At 49.2% G+C, this 21,752-nt stretch overlaps 7 protein-coding genes across 7 annotated transcripts; 3 read left to right on the plus strand and 4 right to left on the minus strand.

The window, feature by feature from the left end:
- Positions 1-419: 419 nt before the first annotated feature.
- Positions 420-2,843, plus strand: ABOM_007395 (threonine/serine exporter family protein; the record flags this gene model as incomplete). Its single annotated transcript, XM_022534524.1, has 1 exon — positions 420-2,843. The coding sequence occupies one exon, from the start codon at positions 420-422 to the stop codon at positions 2,841-2,843; it is 2,424 nt and encodes an 807-aa protein (XP_022388444.1).
- A 1,010-nt stretch (positions 2,844-3,853) lies between these two features.
- Positions 3,854-5,221, minus strand: ABOM_007396 (uncharacterized protein; the record flags this gene model as incomplete). Its single annotated transcript, XM_022534525.1, has 1 exon — positions 3,854-5,221. The coding sequence occupies one exon, from the start codon at positions 5,219-5,221 to the stop codon at positions 3,854-3,856; it is 1,368 nt and encodes a 455-aa protein (XP_022388441.1).
- Positions 5,222-6,905: 1,684 nt separating this feature from the next.
- On the minus strand, positions 6,906-9,289 carry ABOM_007397 (anoctamin family protein; the record flags this gene model as incomplete). Its single annotated transcript, XM_022534526.1, has 5 exons — positions 6,906-7,380; positions 7,470-8,569; positions 8,624-8,918; positions 8,973-9,126; positions 9,196-9,289. The coding sequence occupies 5 exons, from the start codon at positions 9,287-9,289 to the stop codon at positions 6,906-6,908; spliced, it is 2,118 nt and encodes a 705-aa protein (XP_022388442.1).
- A 5,142-nt stretch (positions 9,290-14,431) lies between these two features.
- ABOM_007398 (uncharacterized protein) lies at positions 14,432-14,933 on the minus strand (the record flags this gene model as incomplete). Its single annotated transcript, XM_022534527.1, has 2 exons — positions 14,432-14,629; positions 14,697-14,933. The coding sequence occupies 2 exons, from the start codon at positions 14,931-14,933 to the stop codon at positions 14,432-14,434; spliced, it is 435 nt and encodes a 144-aa protein (XP_022388449.1).
- Positions 14,934-16,579: 1,646 nt separating this feature from the next.
- ABOM_007399 (HNH endonuclease signature motif containing protein) lies at positions 16,580-17,854 on the plus strand (the record flags this gene model as incomplete). The annotated part of the gene is made up of 1 exon (XM_022534528.1): positions 16,580-17,854. One exon carries the CDS (start codon positions 16,580-16,582, stop codon positions 17,852-17,854), a length of 1,275 nt encoding a protein of 424 aa, XP_022388450.1.
- Positions 17,855-18,277: 423 nt separating this feature from the next.
- On the minus strand, positions 18,278-18,736 carry ABOM_007400 (putative quinol monooxygenase; the record flags this gene model as incomplete). Its single annotated transcript, XM_022534529.1, has 3 exons — positions 18,278-18,425; positions 18,488-18,600; positions 18,674-18,736. 3 exons carry the CDS (start codon positions 18,734-18,736, stop codon positions 18,278-18,280), a joined length of 324 nt encoding a protein of 107 aa, XP_022388457.1.
- A 481-nt stretch (positions 18,737-19,217) lies between these two features.
- ABOM_007401 (flavin-containing monooxygenase) lies at positions 19,218-20,717 on the plus strand (the record flags this gene model as incomplete). Its single annotated transcript, XM_022534530.1, has 1 exon — positions 19,218-20,717. The coding sequence occupies one exon, from the start codon at positions 19,218-19,220 to the stop codon at positions 20,715-20,717; it is 1,500 nt and encodes a 499-aa protein (XP_022388458.1).
- Positions 20,718-21,752: the final 1,035 nt, after the last annotated feature.

Below are 21,752 nucleotides of genomic sequence, written 5' to 3' on the forward strand. Positions count from 1 at the left end.
GCCTTTCGGCGGTGTTATCGTATGCTGGTCCATATATGACGTTGATCTACCCGTGGTAGGACCCGTTATGGGTTTCCATGCCACATTCTATGCTCATTTTCTATTCTTGGACGACCATACCCTAGACGTCCTCCGTTTTTTCATCGTTTCCAAACTCTCGGCCATATTGAATAGTACCACTTGGACTGACTAACGCTGTCGTGGCTGCGGGTCATCCTGAAGTTTATCTAAGCCATGTGGTTTTACTGATATTCACGTTTCACTTTCGTCTGGATATAAACAACAACGCCCTCCACTAGCCTGCATACTTTCACATATGCTCGAGACTATCATAAACACCTCATATCTATTCATTGTGCAGGGTTAGAACCCCTACATCTTACACCTCTAATCACAGGCTATTCAACCACGCCAGCCCCATGCCGGAGGACCGCCGCGACAGTGAAGCGAGTCAGAGTTCATTAATCAGCTACCGGAGTGTGGAGCACGAAAGCCCAGGGACGCCTGAGCAGCATGAAGAGGCACAAGGGGCCAACCCGGAGACCGTCAGCCCGACCAGCGTATCGCCGTCTCGGCATCGGGTCCATTTTGGGACAGACCTGAGATACGAATATGGTGATGTTGACACGGAATCAGAGGGGTCGCCCGAGAAATCACCTCCTGAACGTCGTCATCGGCCCACACAGGGGTCTGTGGATATCACCGAGGCACGACCGAGGAAACAATCTATCTATCTCAGTCAGCCTCGTGGGACCGATAGTGTAGATTTCGAGAAAGAGTCCCTAACTCAGCATTCTCACACTGACACCAGTGGCTCACTTCTAAGCCGACTTAATCAGCTCAGACATGCGGCGACGAAGAAGGCGAGAGAATGCGCGGCTCGGCTGGGTCGTCCACCTTCTGATGAAGGAGACGTGCGCGCTATGCATTACCGTCCTGATTCAGCGGTCGGTAGCGAGCTCACGCTTTCTGAGAAGGGGTATGAGCATGGTAGATCGAGCTCTGAGGCCCACCGCCTTGTCCGAGAAATATCTCAGGATCAGATTGCTTATCATCGGCCCGGACATAATAAACACTATCCGCACAAGGGTCCTGATTACTGGGGTAGTCCTGCTGATGCGTGGAATGGGGCGGGTATAAGACGTCGTGGCAGTACTGGAGGTGTTTTGTCCCAGCTGCTGAAACTTAATGGAGCTCTGGATCATGTACATATAGGCGCACCGTCGACCACAAGTCAGTCTCCCCGAGAGATCGGGACGCCTCTAGGTGGAAGCACATCTGGGACAGCTACACCACGGAAAATGAAATGGTATAAGAAGCCGCCGAATATGTCCCCTAACACTCTGGCTGCCGCCTCGACGAATATCAGTGGGGCGAGCACGCCGGTCTCGAGTGAAGTGCTCACAGCTGCCTCCAAACGGCGCAGCAAGCACTCGCCGGGGAATATGAGGCTCGAGGATGAAATACAAATCACCCTACAGATTGCCCAGATTATTGCGCGCGAGAGATACATTATGCAGCTGTGCAAGGCACTCATGCTCTTCGGGGCCCCCACGCATCGCCTAGAGGAGTACATGCAAATGACCGCGAAGGTCCTGCAAGTGGATAGCCAGTATCTCTATGTGCCCGGCTGCATGATAATGTCTTTCGACGATCCCTCGACGCGAACCGCGGAGGTCAAACTTGTCCGCGTCTCGCAAGGCGTCGACTTAGGCCGTCTGTCCGAAACTCACAACATCTACAAAAACGTCATCCACGACGTTATAGGTATCGAAGAAGCAACCCAAGAACTAGAAGACATCATGAAACGAAAGCCCCGGTACAGCAAACTAGTCATCGTGCTAGTCTGCGGCCTGGCCACCGCCATGGTTGGCCCATTCGCCTTCGGCGCCAGACCCATCGACATGCCCATCATCTTCTGCAACGGCTGTCTGCTCGGCATCATGCAACATGTCATCGCCCCACGCTCAGTCCTCTACTCAAACGTCTTCGAAGTAACAGCAGCAGTACTCACCTCATTCATTGCGCGCGCCATCGGCAGCATAACAACCACCATCCACGGCACACCCAACCAATACCTCTTCTGCTTCTCCGCCATCGCCCAATCTTCTATCGCTCTCATCCTCCCAGGGTACACCGTCCTCTGCAGCAGTCTAGAACTACAATCCCACAAGATCGTCCCGGGCTCCATTCGCATGGTCTACGCAATCATCTACTCCCTCTTCCTAGGCTACGGCATCACGGTCGGGACAACCATCTACGGCCTCATAGACCGCACCGCAACATCCAACACAACCTGCCCCAACATCCTAGGCTTCAAAAACCCCTACGTAGCCCGCTTCCCCTTCGTCATCGCCTTCTCCATCTGCCTCCTGATCATCAACCAGGGGAAATGGAAACAGGGCCCGGTAATGGTCATCATCTCCTTCACCGGCTACGTAACAAATTACTTCGTAACCAAACGACTCGGTACAAACACCCAGGTCGCCAACACCGTCGGCGCATTCGCCATCGGTGTCATGGGAAACCTGTACAGTCGACTGTGGCACGGCCATGCAGCCACAGCCATTTTACCGGGGATATTCGTCCTCGTGCCGTCTGGTCTGGCGGCATCCGGGTCGCTGATTGCGGGCGTGGAATCAGCGGATGCCATCCGGTCGAATGTCACTAAGAATGCGACTCATGAGAGTACTCAGTCCGCTGGGGCAGGGCAGCAGAAGTCCGTGCAGGATTTGGGGTTCGGGATGGTGCAGGTTGCTATTGGGATTACGGTTGGGTTGTTTATGGCTGCTCTGGTAGTTTATCCGTTGGGGAAGAGGAGGAGTGGCTTGTTTAGTTTTTAGCTTCCCTGCATTGAGGGGCTTCGGGTCGGTTTCATATAAAATAGACATTGTGGATGTATCTTGGGAATAGTCACGTATGGCTTTGCTGTCTTATTCAAGCATCATAAACTACCAAATCCTGACTAACCTCTACTCTCCAACCCGTAAGCTAGGCCGGAAAATGCACCGTTGAACCAAATCGAGTCATCTATAAGATTGGGACCCACCGCCCAGGACTTCCTGTAAGCGGTAGCTCTGGTTGACAATGTATACGTATTCCACACTCTAAGTATTTGGACTAAGACATGACAATAACTTCCGCACCGCAAGCTTGGTGGGGATATCCAGTACTTCTCTAACAGTTCACATTGTCTGCTTATCATCATCATCAAGAGGGCTTACCCGTGCCCGAGGATGATAGAAGCGAGACCATCTTCCTGGGAGAGTGTGTCAGCGTTGGATAAGTGTATAGGAACTAGTCATATGGACCATGGGTATGTAAATTTTAAAGGCCTCTACAGCCCATATCAACACCGGTAATAGGAAATGGGACATTTGGTGACGTTGATTGATTTGGTTGGCAGATATCAGCAACTAGATAAAGTGGCGGCTGGAATTAATTCGGCTCAGGATTTACCATTTGTAGCCTACTTGGAAGAGATATTTCGTGCTATTATCATATTAGTCTTCAAGTTGGAGATAAAAGAGGGGCCATCTGATCAATCTCATGATTCGACATTGCTATAGATATATAGTCCTACCGGACTTGGTTTTTCCCCACACCGGCATTAAAAAAGATATAGAATAACAGGATACGTAGTTTTGCAGCGACACGTTACTCACTTTCTCCGCTCATAAAGCAGTGCGAATCAATAAATTGCGTATTAAATAAACATCTCTAGTCATTAAGGTAACCGCATCAATATCTATGCTTGCAGATCTACTGCCTCGTGTGCCGGCACAGAGTGTCCCAATCGATGTTCCCCATCCAACAGATGCGATGTACATAATAGTATACAGGACGTGCTACATTATTGACTCTCCCTGGAGAGCATCGACCCCATCATCTCTAACAGATACCGCTCCCGATAGAGCAGCACCCTCCGCCCGTCCCCTTGGAGATACTGACGGCAAAGATCGCGCAATTGGGTTTGCATCAGGATAGGAACGCGGAGAAGGTGGCCAGGAGACACTGTTATCTCCGTGTGCTCTGAAGAGGAAGATGGGTGGCGGAAGACAGCGTCGCGGACGTCGGAAGGAACGGATTTATCGCGTGCGAGCCAGTCGCAGAGGGAATCGAAGAGGTCATTCGTGATCATGAATTGGACAAGCGAGTCCAGACTCGTCCAGTCAAGGGCCTCGCTCGGCGAGGGGAGGGCACCGAGTGCGTTGTACAGGGTGACCGTAGAGGCGAGACTATCCAGTAGTGGTCCATCTTTTTCTTCGTCGCGGATTTCTTGCGTCTCGCGGATTAGGATGCCCCGTTGATCGTAGTCGCTGATAACCGGGCGGTCGTAGCCCAGCTGGGTTCGCCAGAACCGGTTGCATAACAACTGCAGCACCATACAGGGCGCTAGCACCACGTATCCCCACCACATTTTGGCTGTGACCATGGAGGCAGCACCGGCGATGAGTCCGGTGAGCCCGGAAACGACGGCGTGCCACTTAAATTTACTGAAGCGCAGGTGTAAACGGTCGCGAAACGGTGAGAGAGCCGGGGTGCGCGCACATAGTCTGTCGTAGCGGTGGAATCGACGGGCAAGGTAGACGGACCAGACCGCGTTGACGACGCCGAACGCTGCTGCGAAGGAGTTTCCCACGAACCCCGACAGGAGGTTACTGGCGTCGAAGACTTTGGGGTGGGCTCCCCAAATGGCCATGATCGTACCGGTGCCGACAAGGAGAGCGCCCAGACCGAGGAAAACGTCCATGGCGACACGATCAATAAGCTCTGTGCCCAATTCGCGCCAGCCAAGGTCAAGGCGACTGTCGATCAGCCGGAGCAAATCCGGGTCGGGGTTGGCAGATGTGGAGTAATCATGTTTCAACGATTGTAGATATCGGCGTTCGGCGCGGAGCAGTTTGACATTCTGCCAACTAAGGGTAAAGTCGCGGAGGGCGACAATGCTCATCATCAAAGCGATTGGTCCTCCAATGGCCATCAGGATCATTGCATGTCGGGGTACGGGGATCTCATTCCACACATTGGCAGCGAAATCCCCGGCATTGGCGAACTCGAGGAATCCCGTGCTTGCCAATAAACTGTTCCGGTACCAAGGAGGGTGGACCAAATGCAATCGTCCGTGCCGACGGACGACAGTCACCATAGGGACGATCTTTCCCGCTTCATTCTCTTCCTGGAGAAAGAGCTCGGTTTTCGATTCGGAGGGGGGACACATTGGGCGACCGGAGGAGACTCGCTCCTCCAGAAGAGAGTAGTCAAAGAGGAGGAGGGAAGAAAGAAAGAAAGAGAGGAGAGAGGATGGTGTGTGAGAAACGAGAGAGAGAGAGAGGGGAAAGAGAGGGAAAGGGGGAAAGAAGGAATGGTAGCACCCTGTCTGAACGGGTAAAGATAAAAAATGAAAGTGAAAGGGGAGCAGGACGACTAAAAAGAATGGAATGTCGGTCACGGACTAAAAGAGCTGGAATGAACTGGGGAAACCGGCCGAGGTCCGCGATTGGTCAACCACGGATGACTGATTGACTTTTCCCTGAACTTGGCGTTGCCTTGTAGGGCTGAATGTGGACTGCCACTAATTCCGTCTTCGAAACTAAATCATCCATCTGGGAGATCCTGAAGAACTAGAAGGATTCGACGGTTCTCCTCGGTCATCCTTCTTTCAATCTTGATCACTGGTGACATGCATGCCACCCTTGACCGCTCATCACCTTCCCAACGCATCCCTCGTCTGCATGAACAAGCATCTGCGACCATGCCCATCCCTACCCAATCCACGTATCAACTCTATACCGCAGGAAACATGCGAAATAGGCCGACTACTGATGTACTTATCATAAGCTGCGTAATCCTCTGTTTCCGAACCACCCGTGCCCCGCTAGCATTCCAGATCCCTCACCAATCCCATGTCTCAGCCCTACCGTGGAGTTGACCCATTCCGGAGATGACCTATTTCACGAAATGAGGGGAACTCATACCGTTCCGCATTTCCGGAGGGTCCACTCTGCCTGTCAGAGTCTCACTTACGTACTGAGGATACGTAGCAAAGCGTGGTTGGATCTGGTGTTAGTGGAACAGGATCGCTGTGGGAAATCATTTTTCCTAGTCGGGGGAAGTGATTGGGAGCTCACACCCTTTCCCAATTAAGGCACGTGGACTCAATACTACTAGACGTAAAATAAAAGCCATGTGACCCATGCAGGCTGTTGTGTTACATGTGGCCTGCCTGAGGGAACATGAATTGATACCTCTCGTCCTCCGTTCACCGCTTGCGGATATGACAAACATATATTTCCTCACCATGAATCACCATTTCGACAAGCCATCGTTTCCCTTTATTTCATGCCTTCCCACGGTGGACTACCACTCTCTATTTTACGCCTAAGGCTCGAGAAACTAGCGAGGGAACTGTTCTCGGCAACTTGATCAACGCGTGGGGCCAATAATCTGAAGTCTCCAATTTAGACACGCATGAATTATTGAATAAGAGGTTGCTTTCCTACCATTTCCCCCTTACGCCGAGCGCGCTCATTACAAACTAATACGCAAAGAAATATGTTGCATAGACCTGATGTGTATTAAATAGTAGATATCGACTAATGTGATTTGTGCAGAAAATACTAGAAACACGTGACTCAAGGAAACGGCAGCGGAAAAGAAGGCATGTATGTACAAGATCCGAGCTATCTGCGCATTCCGAGAATTGGTAGCGCTATCGTTATCAATGAATTGGATGTCAAATCCTTGGTAGCCGAGGCAATTTGTCTCGGGTGCAGACATTGAGAGAGATCCCGCACAGCAGGGAGGTTATCGTCACCAGCGATGGTTACAGGTCAACCGTATAATGTGGGAAATGCAAGGGAAAAAAAGAATCTATCGTCGAATATGGGCTGTATGGGAACACTCTATGCACCCTTTTTCATTTTCTCGGACTTACTCTCTGCTTGTACCCGATCGCCCATGCATAGGGCTTTGATCAACCGAACGCCGGCGTCCGCGGTGTCGTGGGCGGGACAAGACCAGAATCCCTCCTCACTCGATGTCTCATGATGGCCGGGGTGCAGGAACTCCTGAGAGTTGGTTTTGACATCCGTTCCCGTGGTATAGACATTGACACGATCTTCGAAGCGGACGCGTTGTCGACCCTTCGGAGACGTACTGCGTGTGAGTGAGTCCAAATAGTTCTTGCGAAGCGCGTATCGTTTGGCGGCCTCCTTTCGAAGCGAGCCTGTGGCGATCTTCTCCACAGCCGTCCGTACGACGAAGCGGAGCCCCAGATACGCCCATTCCGCGGCAAGGAGGATCAACAGGAGCGTAGATAAACGGATGTCAGCCATGCCACCACGGTATAGGTACACGATGCTGCGGTGGACAAGGTTCCTAGCCAAGTTAGGACCTCCAAGCCTTGGAGTGACGGCCCAATGGAATCGGCTCGGATGGGGGGTGGCCGCTGGCATTCGAGGCTCAACTTGAAGAAGTCTCCCCGGAGCTCCAGCCAGTTATTGAGAAGAAAGCCGAGCGGTACCAGCGGCCATGACGCGCCAAAGAGTGCCAGATACCCGTACTGAACACACATCTCCAGTGTATCGTCATGAACGTTGTATTCGTCGGCTTCCGTCTCGTTACGGACTCTTGATAGGAAGGATGCCTCACCCGGGATGTCATTCAATAGCTGGTCGGTTCGGTAGGAGTAACGACGCCCTTGTCCTGCCGGCACATTCTTTTGTCGATAGTCGCGCCACTTCTGCATGACCACTCGCTTCACATAGGGCAGCACAACCTCCTCACCAAAGTTCAGAACCTGCCCTGTCACCGAGAGATAAATGACCTCCTGCTGCAACCGGGAGGGATCGATATGAACTCGGCGGGTGTCGAACGCGGTTGCCAACTTTCCAACACGGATCACGTCGAGATACGGCAGCAATCGAGCGCCAAATGGGACATAGACAAATGCCGTGAGGATTGTGGGGAGGAAGGAGGTGATGAAGTTCATCACAAAGGTTTTGGTGGTCTGTGCAATATCATACTGGTCCTGAGTGCGATAGTTTTCGTAATCGGTTAGTTTGGTGGCCATGTCTGTCAAGGTGTTGTTGATCCACGGGAGTGACAGAGAGAAAAGGACGGTCGGAAGGAATTCGAGGTATTCCTTGAATGGTCCTGTATAAACTTCCCCGATCAAGATTTCCATGGCGAATGTTACAACAATCAATGAGCCCAAAGCGAGACTGGCAATCGAGGCAAATGGCAGCAGCAACAGCTGGCGAAGGAATTGTTTGTGCGCCGGGAAGACACGGACGGTCTCACCCGTCACGGAGTCGCGTACTTCCTTATCCCATATATACTGCGGGCGATTCACCTTCAAGGCACCCACGCCCCGGACGTTCCATCGGAGGCTGAGGTCAGTTTCTCGGATTTTCCAATATTCGACAAACACGATGCACCAGAGGCAGTTGACCACCGCGGAAGTAATGGAGTAGGGTCCGAGGTAGAGCCACGTAAAGACGCCCCACGCGGCGGGAAAGACCAAAAATGTTGAGTAGCATTGGATGAAGGCGAAATAGTAGGCGACCTAGAACGATGGCAAGTTAGCGTCATTCACCAGGAGGCGGTTGTCCGGAGATACCTTTTCCCCATATAAAGCCCGAATCGCATCCAAATCCTCTGCATTCAGCAGTAGCGTTTGACTCCACTTGCGCAACAAGTTGGCGTTGGCGGTCGGATCATGCAATGGAAAGGTGCTGGCCACATTCTTCCACTGGCCTAATTGCGCGGTGACGGCCGCACCGCCCAGGGCCTTGGACCAAGTGACGGCGTGGTATACGGATCGGAGTTCTTCGGCGGGCGTTTCGGAGTCGATCGAGGTATGCTCGTCGCCGATGGGGAGTTCGTGGATGATCCCGTACAGCCAATCCTTCACTCTGGACGGTATTAGAACCGGGCGAAAGCGGGGTTGGGACAGTGATTTGTCTTACCGAGATTTATAGACCATATTTCCCAAGTGGTCGCGGGGGACGCGGATGCAGAGTAACAACGAAGCGCCATAGCCAGGGCGGACTTGCACTTGTAATTTCGCTTCCTGCAGATCTTTGATCAGGGCCCGGAATTCCTCGATGGCTTTCAGCATATCTGGAGAATGCAGAACAATTTAGCGAGAGAGACTTTAACTCGATGGTCGGATCGATTTTGAAGACATACCGGTGTCTTCAAACTGGTAGTGGATGACCCAATCCACACCAAAGTTGTGGGCATCGGCCGCATCGAGTTGGCGGCTTCCCGTAAGCAGACCCATGTCGACTGAGGGATGTTGTGCCAGAAGGTATAGTAATAAATTCATCAGAGGGGATTTAAGGTGCGATGGGGAGGCGGTGAAGGGTCGTCCGCATATCCGCGGCTCGGTCAAAGGAGAAGTTCCTGCAGAAAGGCAATGGAATGGGAAAGGGTAAGGGAAGAGAAGAGAAAGGAGGAGAGAGAGAGATCAAGCGGTTAATCAGGGTTCGTCTGGGTGCAAGGGGTGCGCCCCACGGACATTTTAAGTATTACTGTCGATCTTACATCACATTCCTGGAAGGTAATAAATCAACATAATATGAACTAATCCCAGGAGTATTAATAGCAGTTGGGGTTCTCTCCTGGTTGGTATCCGTGGAAGTAACGAAATGACAACCGAGGATCCGTGCCAAGCTTTCAGCCCTACAAGGCAATTGGCTCTTCGGGTGGAAAGTATGGAACTGATTTTCATGGGTTCTGCCAGTTGCCCCTTGGCCTCGCGTATTCTGGAAAAGAAAATTTCTGGAATGGAGTAAGCCGTGGATAAACCTCGGAAGATTTCCCAAGGACTCGTCAGCGATGATCCATTGATTATCTCCTCTCCATGGGTGCATCTGCATCCTGCAAAGAAATGGAACAAAAGTGTTTCGATCAAGGACTCAACAAAAGTCACCTACTTCATTCGGAAGTGGCTGTCATTGTCCACGCCACTGGTGCTACACAGTAATTTCTTTATATGGCAACCGATCCTCCTGGCGACCTCATTTCATTGGTATGTGGTTGCCTAGAGGGGAGCTACGGTTCTTCCCCCCGGGATTTTTGTCTCTGATCTGGATCCTTCCACTTACCCACATGATGGATTTGGTGCCTCATAGGGGGAAATCAATTCTGAACAGACAGTTTTTGTCTCCACTATGGCTCTGTACCATTTCCAGATATAGTGGCACTTCTTTCAGCACACGCCCTGAGCGAGGGATGGGGGAGTTCGTTTCATACCAAAACGATACGATACCAGAAATAGTAATCGTACTCGGCGTAATTCTTATTGGGAATGCTGCTGCCTGCGCAAAGCCTTACTTCTGGCGTCATGGCCCGAATTAGGTCTAGTGCCTCCCCCAACTACTTTTAGCCGCCGGTAGTTCGGTGGAGTTCGATGGGGTCTTGCGATTGCGAACCAATCGTTTGTCAATAGTGGAGGAATCCTTACGGGGGATCGCGGATACTCTCGTCGTCCGTGTCGAATTTCTATTCTTCCAGCAATGATCATGGTGTAACGGTGTAAATTATGATTTGCGAAATAGACGCTGATGGTACTCGTGGTAAGGAAAAAGGAAGCCAGTAATTTATCTTTCTCGATATACCTTTCTTCTGCCCAGCAGTGAAGAACAACCACGTTCTTAGTCAGCCGCCGATGTAGACTCTCAAACTGTACGACTTAATGTATACCTTCATTTCCCTCCCCCTTCATCTCCCATCTGCATGTGTTGGAACCCCTTCCATGAGTGGTTCAATAAATTGACCTATTGCCTCTCCTATCTTCCGACACTCGCTCATTGCGACCTTCGTATCGAATATATCCGCTCGCCGTCCACATCTTTGACCGGCGGTCAACTATCCCCCAGAGTGATCGCATCGCCCTCGACCGAAAAGAGCTCTAGCGCCGCTGTTTTCCCGACCGCCCACGTCCATCACCGCCTTTTCGCTCAACTCACATCCTCTCAATGTTCTGGGACGCTTGTGAAGTCATGGCTCGTCGTTTCTTCCCTGGCCAGAGTGCCGCCTTCGGCTTAAGCCTGCTACTGTTTACCTTTATGTTTTTACCCACGCTGGTCGTGTTGTTGGCGGTGATCGTCTTCTTTTTGTTCTATTATCCTCGCTTGCGAAAGCCGGCCAACGGGCATTGATCTGATCCGAAACTGAAGGAAACAAAGGAAGGAAAAAAACAAAAAGAAAAGTAATGTCCGTATGACACTAAATACCACGGCACAGCTGTATTATGGCGCTAACCGCCCGTACAGATCCTCACTGTACAATATACGATGCATGGCGCATGATACATACGATTGATTCGATAATCAGTAATGGCTGAGGTTTGCACGGAGTAACACGTTGTTCTTTGTTACTTATGTAATTATATCTCTCAATTGGGTTCTCATGGTCCTTACAATTCTTTATAGCCTCTCAGTTAACGCATACCTCCGACGCTTTAGTTCTTTGAAAGGCAGAACAATGAAGATGTCAATTCTATTTCCGGAGAGGCAATGGCCTTGCCAGTTCATTTTTCCGTTCCTACTGCGGGCTGTTTACTGTAATTCTTCTGATTGCTGTCAAGTCAAGATATGCTATCTCACTTACCCTTCCATTGGACTAACTTTCGGCGCAATGCTTGGCCGCTTAGCTTATCTGCTTCTCGTGCAGCTACAGAGCTTGAGATCTCTTGGGTGTTCACACCGCCAATCAGAACACGCAAAGGTTGTGTAAGGAGGCTGATTTCTAAAAGAACAACCCCAGCCTCCCGGACAACTGGCAGGATGTTGTGGAACAGATGGCGGCATATATCTTGACTTTGACCCATCCCGTCAACAAATGATATATCTACCCACCCGTGCATGGTCCAAGCCGCAGTTGCTATGTCCACTTGAGTATTCTCAATAAAACATGACTCACCTGCCATTCAACGGCTTTATGAGAGAGTTATATCGGGAATTAAATATGGGCATTGAATCAGCCCTCCTCACAGCGGAATAAACATGTGAATAAGTGGTGGTGAATAGAGTCGCGCGAAGCATCACCATGGAGGCATGGCTATTCCCAGAATTAACTGCATCTTGGTCCGGATAATCGGGATTCCTCGCCATGGCTATATGGCATGCCATGTATTTATATTCATATTCTTACAATTTAGTGCACCGGACGCTCGGAGCTTTCTTAGTTTACTGGATTTCTCGTCTATTATAAACCCCTTCTCTCCTCGGTCAGAGTCCCTGTTTCTTTGTTCTTTTTCTTCTCTCAGTTCTTCCTATATGTGAAGATGATATGCTACTGACATCGCTATCATTATGATCAACGTATACCTCCAAGCTATTTTCATTATATAGTAGGTGTCTCTATGGCTAGGCCAGTTATTTGAGAGGCCTTTTCGATTGGATTAGCCGAGATCTAGGTGTGGCACCTCCTTGGCGCTTTGGTATGTATTACGTCTTGTTTCAATAGTCATTCCAAAGAGGGTAGGTGAGCCTTTCCTGTTCCTTTTCCTTTCCATATCCTTTTGTCTCTTTGTATCACCCCTATCTTTCCATGTGAGGAAAGAAGCTGTGGAGCTTCCTCCTGCCGACGACATTCCCAAGGTGCCTACTGATAGCGAGGATGTTGTTCACCATTTGGAGCAGCGTAAGTGTCTCTGCCAATATCTGAGAATTTGACTACCTTGCGCTGGCTGACTTCCTAGGCTTATTTAAGCATAGGTGACCCGAAAGTGCGCACACTCACCATCAATCCGAAGTCACCTGAGCAAAGCATTAGAGCTGTCACCTCCACACCCGGTAGACGATCTATATACCACTCCACCAAGGTGCATAGCCAGAAGCAGAGAGAGGCTCTACGCTATATTTTCACGTTCGGTGATTGGAAGGAGCTGTGAACTTGCCACAATGATCATTTTATATCGGCCAGCGAACAATGCTATAGAAAACTTTGCCATCGTCGTCTTCGTATGTTTATGTTTATGATGCAGAGAACTGAATATTCTTCCACCGGAGCCGACTGCCACGGACCCAATCTTGCGGTCGGCATGTACAGAGCTTCGAGGCCCCGAAAAGGCCATCTTCCGATATTGACATCTATATGCCCTTGCTTTCCTCATATGGGAACCTGCAACACATACCGCCTATAGCGACCGGTAAGAAAGACCAGATTGGCCGTCCTAGTCCGACCCAGGTGGAAGAGTATCTGTTCACAATGCTGCTTGACCGAATTGGTGCAGTACTAAGGTTTGAAGACAGAAAGTAACATTAAGCTACCAGTGGATGCCGCTAAGGAGGCAAGGGAAGAGGCGCGGACGAAGGAAAACCGTGAAGCGATAGAAAACCGGAGGAAAAAGTGCCCTAGACTGTATGAGCAGACTCAGGAGAGGCGTAATGAAAGGCGTCGGGAACCCGACAAAAAAGGAGAAGGCAAGAGCTTATTGGCAAGCCTAGAGAATATAACACGCAGTGACGATTCAAGCCCAAAATGACGCTACGATAGAAGCCGAAAACGCTACGTCCAGAGCTCACAAAGCTGAGCAGCAATAGGGGTATCGAGCACCAAAGAAGGCCACCAGCAACAAGAAGCTTGTTTCGCTCTGCGATCCCAGTACAGAATGGTCTTGATTATGACAGGTTTTGACCCCGTGCACTGCGCAGTATTTTGATTCAAAGGACAGATGAAGTCTGTCCATGTGATGTTGGGCCAGATAACCATACCACGATCTTGTGTCGTACTTGGTGTGCTCAATTAAAACACAACACCTACGGCGCTTCGAGCTGAACGTACCACTGTGATCTACACATTGCCACCGTAAGATGGGCGCAGCACTCGTAGTCAACATGTGTCTGCATCTATCAAAGGAACGGCTTGTCAGCGAGCAATATCCGATGGGTAACTCTGAATTGGGTGATGGAGGAGACTGCAATTTCGAACGTCATTTCGCCCAGGGGCGAGGTACCTATATTTCCATTAATGCCTGCAGGGTACTGTGCCAAGAATGGCACCGTAACAAAGATACGATGAAACCATCATTGTTTGTATGAACAACCTAGTTGAGACAGACCCGTTGCAGGTGCTGTTGCAAGGGCTCTAGGGACGCTCTAAGACAAAACCCATAAATCAACGTGTCGAATCGCATACGGGGTAGCTGACAAATTGATTACTGCGTTAGTTGAACTAGTCGACACGGTGACTAGGGAGGTGACGAGTTTGAGGAGATCCCTATACCCTGACACCGCGGGTGGGCCCTCGGGTCCATCCGGGGTAGCTTATGTGAAAGAGAGAAAAAAGAAGAAAAGTATGACTTGGTTGAAGCATCGAAGAGCTTTTTCTCTAGACCATGGTCATGAGGAATCGAGGAAATATATTAGCTGCTGCTTGAGAGCAAGGCGCTACAGGCTTCTATTGGTTCCCCGAATCAATTCCACAGTGGGGCCTTTTCGACGGCGATAGCTGCTTCTTCGCCATTTACTGCGACAACAGTAACATTAACAGCGGTCTCAGCCTCGTAAAATTCTCTAATCTTCCTCCCAATTTCGTTGTCTGGAAGCCGAACATCGTCCTTATAACTGCCGTCGGTGTCGGCCAGGTGAAGCATTCCGTCCTCAATCTCTATCTAAGGAGAGCCACCAGAGATTAATAATGATACAGCACATATGATGGGGTGAATTTAGCAGCCATACCAAAGCGAGTTCGAGTCTTATGACAGGTGGGATTTCCACACTTGTATCTGGGGCCAATGTGGCCTCAAGCTTCTGGCCCGTGAAGAGGTCTCTCGCGACAAAGTGGAGCTTCCCGTCCAATGTTGACTTTTTAAGTATTGTGCAAGGACGGCCATTGATTACCATGTATCCTCTCACATAGAGTATATTGGCCTCTACCCATTGAGGAAGAGGAAGGTCTGCCTCGAAGGCGGACATTTTGTTTGGGTTGAAGCGTGAAGGTAGTGTGGAAATGGATAGGATGGAATTAAACAGCGATTAACCAGGGCGGGAATCCGGGGTTTTATATGCACCTGGGACTTTCAGGCTGTTATGGCTTTGCATCATCAGCTGAGATACATCTAACTCCATAATACTATCCAATAAGATCTGCGAAGAAATATCATCCCTTTCGGTTCTCTTCTCTCAGCTGGCTTGATAAACGAGAGATCAACATGCGCTAAACCTATCTCTGTCTTGTAAGCGTCGATCATCGGTCGCAATGATTTGGCGAACACCTATACCAGAGCTGAAACCCACCACTGCCCCAATGCACTACGGTGTAAGCAGTACTGTATAGTACGTGGCAGGCTGATCGTTACAGCCTCGCAGAGTACCCCTCCTCCCTCATTTGTTCGAATAATTCTTAATACCCTCGCAGCTCCCGGCTTCTGGCAGGAGATTATTCCAACCTGCTTGCGAGGACAACAGGGGCAGCTGAGTGCTCTGGAGTGCAGGATTGTTATATCGTTTTGATATCCATAGCTCTACCTATACTGCAATTCGGTCTTTACTGACCAAGGCGGAGCTACCCTAGTCAACATTTCTAACTACGGACAACTAAAAGATAAATAGAGGAAGGGAAGGAGTCCGAGGATAAGATATAGATAGATAGCTAAATATGGATTTGGACGAGATACCGTAGCAAGTACGTTAATTATGTGTAAAACCCCGTTTATTTCTTTTGTCTATCTCCAATATACAAGTCTGAGTGAAACGATGGTGTACGATATAGGAGCCATGCAGAGCATTCTGAATCTACGATTCAGAATTATCTGACCTCTTGGCCTAGTTGGGAACGTATTTGCCTGGATCGAACGCGCTCGCAGTAAAGGTATAGATCCGCGTCTCTAGACCGAGATTCTAATATCATTCTAGTTCATTAGCGAGGCGCCTGTATAGCTAGATGTTGAAGCAGCCATAGATGGGTACTTGATAGGACGTACGTTATCAAGGCTTCAGGCTAGACACCCTAAGTCTAGTCTCCAGGCCGATCATAGTACGGTCTTTACAGGGTTCATCTCCTGAAATAATTCAGATCATTGAGATACCCGCAACCCACCCTTGTTAATGTATATTTTTGCCTCGCTAAGTCTATGCCAAGACGTCTTTTTATCCCTGCAGATTGTGTGTATTGTGTATAATTACACCTATTGACTCAGCGATGTATCTTGGTCAACGGGGGGTCCAGTTCGGTATTTAAATCAGTAGGCCGGTCAGTTCTATCATTCTCCAGTTAAAAGTAAATGGAAAAATAGAAACCGGATTGAATTCAGTTCGCTTGATTGTATTTCCTGAAAGCCAAAGTGGTCTCCCCAACCTCTTTCCGAGGTTCCTGTCTTCCTTCCTAATAATTTCGAATAGGCGACAGTCGATATTACCTAGTAGGACCGTCATTACAACGTCAACGACTATGCCCGCAGCTGCCTAAAGAGTAAGCCAAATCTTACTTTGAGAACATTCCCATCCTCTACAACCTCATGGTAAAACTCGCACAACCTAATATTTTGGTGCACAAGTGCCTCATTCACACCTTAAGCCCCCGACAGTCGCGTTGCTACCATACCGCAACCACTACCATCACGATGGACGGAAATAAATCACCAAAGCCGGTTATACCAGCGAAACATGAAGGGGAAGATATCGAGAAACTTCATTTAGTAGAGAGGGTCCTGAACGAAGATCTACGAGTCGCAAAGAAGCGACTAAAGGCCGGCGGGTCATTTAATGCGACTTTCTGGATGCAGTCAGCTCAAGTCGAGGACATAATTCTCAAAAGGGCTCAGGAAGAGCGTAAAACGTCCTTTGAAATGTTCAAAGGAACGGAGGAGCAATGGGAGAACACCGAAGAGGCCAAGCGGCTATTTGAAGAGATTCGTTCGCGAGAAGTGGCGAGGAGGCTAGCAAGAAAGCGACAAGAAGATCTGGAAGAAACATCGAAGGGAAGAACGCTAAGAGCCAGCTTTATGAAGCTGTTTACAACAAGCAAAATGGGCTTGGGGATTGCAGGTACTGGAGCCGGGAAACGAGATGCTGCGGTCCAGAAACAGTTTCGAGAAGATATGATCGAGAAATATGGGGCACAAAACCCCGAACAAGATTTCATCTGGTGTCCTATTTTGGGACAACATGTCTCCCACGCCACGGCCGCCCATCTGTTTGCGTGGATGCATGGCCAAGATACAATGGATGCCATTTTTGGCAAAACTTCTGAGCCCGAGCTTTTCTCTCCCCGAAATGGGCTTCTCATCGTATCCGCTCTAGAGAAATATTTTGACGATGGGAAGTTGGTTATTGTGCCAGATCTACCAGAACGGCCACACGCGGCCGAGGTCCTGAGGTGGCTGAAGGGCGAAGCCCGAGAATACAAAATCAAAATCATCGACATGACGTGGGAAAAGCTGGACAGGCAGGTTGTTGTAGAATCGCCGCTCACGTATAGAGATCTGGATGGGAGGAGACTGAAATTCAGAACGCCATTTCGGCCGGCGGCTAGGTACCTGTATTTCCACTACTGCTTCCAAGTCCTGCGCCGGGCCTGGCAGTTGAATGGAGATAAGACTGCGGATGTATATCTGCGTGGTGAATCAGGTAGACCCTTTTGGGGAACCCTTGGGCGTTATCTGCCCAAAAATATGCTGTTAGCCTTGGTTGAGGAGCTGGGCCATGACTATAAAGACCTCTTAAACGGGGCATCCTGCGTGAAGGGCGAGGATGATCTTTTACTCGGCATTGCGAGCAACCAGATCAAATCTAAAGCCGCCAAGAGAAGGGCCCTCCGTAATGCAGGTCTTGCAGATGAAATAGATTTTACTGATACTGAGTCTGAATCCGAGTCCGAGGATGAGGAAGTTTGTTAGGCTGATTGTTGGTGTTTGTTGGTACTTGTCCTGTTGAGTTTGTCTATCACTTTTAGTTGCAGAAAGCGCATGAGCGTACTCATGTACTGCTAGAAAGCCAAGACTCTTTTCGTATTGATTCTTTCAGATGTCAGACATCATTCATCATGATGAACCACCGCGTGGCAAGGCACAAAGAACCGAACGTGGGTCGGTAGCACTCAGAATACTATACAATTACTTTTACGGTCTTCTATACAAGTAGGGTAGGATGTCTCCCCTTACTAGGATTATACAATCACTATGAAGTATCGCGTTCTAGACCTTCACGGTATCTAATAGTCGAGAAAGAGAACTGAAGGGCCATATTGCCAACATATTTCCATACCAACTCTAGATCATCAAAATTCTCTCTAACACCCCAAGCGGGGCGGAATCACCCATTTAAATTCGGGACCTGGTCTCAAATCCACCCGTAAAAGAAGAAGTCTTAATATCTGGTGGCGTTTGCAGGATCCCAGTAATTGCCTTCCCAAATTCCTTGAAAGCTACCGACTGAGCGTGGTTTTTCAGTGCACGTTCACTTGCATATCTTTCCGGATTGACGTCAAAATCCATGACACGAAGCTGTTACAAGATGGGTCATTTGCTTACTTCTCGACAATTACCAGTTGGTCCTTGCCCTTTGGTTGAACAGCGTAGTAGAGGAGCGTTTCAGGTTCGTGAGTCTGGACATATAGAGACAATTTGTTGAAGGCTTGAATCAACTGCAAGTTTGTTAGCGGCGCGCAAGGATAAAGGGGCAAAAGCTTCGTCCCGGTGTATTGGTGTTTCACGTACATCGGTGAGTTTCCCATCTTGAGGAACAAGGGTCACGATATTGTGAATAGCTTCTGAAGACATGGTATGGATTGAATAGGGATTATCGCTGCTATGGAAGAACGCGATTGTTACTCAAGGGCAAGAAAACACTCCACGAAAACGGGTCTGAGTCAAAGCTTATGTATCGGGAAAAGGTAGTTTAATGGAGATGAAGTGTGACTTGTGATGTGATTTGTGCCTCGGCGAGAAAGCATTTTGCCTGGTGTGTTCTCATAAACTTGACTGGTCTATTATAATCATAGCTCTGAAAGGCGTTCAGATATTGTAATCAAGCAGTTAAAGTATATCCGAAAGTACTACCGGGTATAGACCAGGGAATCCATGCATTATTTCGTATCGATATTATAATCAAAGAATCAAACAATGAAGGAGCACATGAGAGTAGCCTGCCTCGGTCGGTAAATAAACTCATATGGAGTATAACTATAACTTCGCATAACTGTAGTTTGGCGCTCCTTTTCTACGTTGTTTAATGTCTTTCCATTATCCTTTGGTTAACAAAATGAGCCACAACAATCAAGAAAAGAAACCATACGACCATGACCTCATTATCATCGGAGCAGGCATATCAGGAATCAACACCGCATACCGCGTTCAACAGGAGCTACCAAACTTTAGCTATGCGATACTCGAAGCCCGAGACACATTGGGTGGAACCTGGGATCTCTTTCGATACCCAGGCATTCGGTCCGATTCTGACTTATTCACCTTTGGCTTTTCATGGTACCCTTGGACAGCTTCCAGCCAGATTGCCGAGGGCTCTGCGATACGGGAATACATGCAGCAAGCAGCTGCTAGCTACGGCATTGATAAGGCAATGAAGTACAATCACAGAGTTGATGCCGCTGCTTGGTCTACCCCGGATCAACTCTGGACTCTTGATATCACGCACAATGGCAATACGAAGACCCTCCGAGCCCGATTCCTTGTTTTCGGTACAGGATACTACGACTACCATCAGCCTCTTCCCACCAGCATTCCAGGCTTGACGAGTTTCCGAGGATTGACTATCCACCCGCAATTTTGGCCTGAGGGCTGCGACTACGACGCTAAGAGAGTGGTTGTCATCGGCAGTGGCGCAACTGCTATAACTCTCCTCCCAAAGCTCTCTGAGACCGCAGCAAAGGTTACCATGCTGCAGCGCAGTCCATCTTACATCATGTCGATCCCGAGCCAGACAAACCGAACCTGGTTGACACGCCTCCTACCCACTAGTACGTCTCTCAAGCTGAACCGTGTCCTTAAAATCGTATTGTCTAGGCTTTTCTTTCTCTTCTGTCGCTCATTTCCGGCCACGGCACGATGGGTTCTGCAACGCCGAACCCTTCAACAATTACCAGAGGGAATACCACACGACCCCCACTTCAAGCCTAGATATAACCCCTGGGACCAACGGCTATGTATCTGTCCCGACGGTGATTTCTACAAGAGCCTGCACACAGGGAGAGCAGACATAAAGACCGACACTATTAAGCTGGTCACCGAGTCAGGAATCCAATTGGGCTCTGGTGAATTTCTCGATGCCGATATCATCATAACAGCTACGGGGCTTAAACTCCAAATTGGAGCCGGAATCGACATTGCTATTGATGGACAGCCCTATAAGATACCTGAGAAGTTCCTGTGGCATGGAATCCTGCTTGAGGACCTTCCAAATGCCGCCCTTGTGATTGGATATGCCAATATTTCGTGGACGCTAGGGGCTGATGTGACAGGGAGAATACTCTGCCGTCTTTTGAAGCACATGGAAAGAGGCGGCTTTGGTGCGGTTATTCCGAGAGTACAGAGCGGCCTGGCTCTCCAGCGCGGGAGGCTGTTGAATTTGAGTTCGACATACGTTACTGAGGCGGAAAAAGACCTGCCAAAGGTGGGTGATATAGGTCCTTGGAAGGCTAGGAGTAACTATCTTTCTGATCTTATATTCGCAAAATATGGGAAGGTCAATGAGTCGTTGGAGTTTGTTAGGAAGTCGGTTTGTGACATTGAGAGCGATTGTACATAGTCTACTAGATGCGGTCTTGGTTTGTGTTGCAGTGGGACTACTTGAGGGCTTTCGACGTGATGGTCATTCTGCAGTTCTCCACGTGAAGGATATGATATACTCTCATAATTATGGCCGCTCAGGCTACAGGAGAGATGGTCGGTGTTTCTATCTCGTTGTCCGAATTAATATCAGTACATCTTGATAAATAGGAACACATTTATACATTTTCTGTGTGTAGTCTGGTTTAGACTCTCGGTCCAATGCCTATTGTCATCGACCCTTGTTCCCCTACTGGAGCCTCTGGTTTCTCCCAGGACAATACTGTTATTCTGAATATTTCATGTACAGAGTAGTCGAGGGGCTGAACAGTCAAAGGCTGAAGTAATCCTACGTCAACCTTCATTTCTAATACCTCGTGACTGCTATGGCTCACCAGGCACAAGCCGGAAACACCTCGGCCAACGCACATATCGGGGATATGCATTCTCACCTGTCTTAACATAGTTGGTAAATACTGTGTTGTGCTGTGCTTAGCTTGACGATTTGTGGCGTGCATGCTCAACCGATGGACCTTGGCTACCGGATAACCGTTGATTACAATACCACCACCATTAACCTATCTCAGATCCTCGGGTTGTAAAATTTGAGTCCGATAATTTTGGGTGCAGTAAATTGTGATATCTAGACGGCTTACATGCTTTCATCTGGACTCATTATATTCCAGGTCCTCGGTGGCCAGGTGCAAATCGGCGGAATGATAACTCGCCGATCCCTGGCACCAACAGCTACAGCAGAATATCTACCCGACTTATGGAGGTACAACTAGCGTTCCACTATCCTCGAACGCTATGGCTTTGCTTTCACGGGCTACATATTGAGTTATGTCCCATCGCCGTCGCATCCCTAACTCGCTGCTGGTCGCCGAGTCCAGTTTCGGCAGCCTGGCACGTTCCCGATGGTGCAGCGTAAGCCTCTGATTACTTCCCTGGAACAATAAAACACATATAAGCACTCCGTGAAACCATTTCTACTTCAACAACTTTCAGTCATTTG

The sequence above is a fragment of the Aspergillus bombycis genome, assembly GCF_001792695.1.
Source record: "Aspergillus bombycis strain NRRL26010 chromosome Unknown contig00051, whole genome shotgun sequence".
NCBI lineage: Eukaryota > Fungi > Ascomycota > Eurotiomycetes > Eurotiales > Aspergillaceae > Aspergillus > Aspergillus bombycis.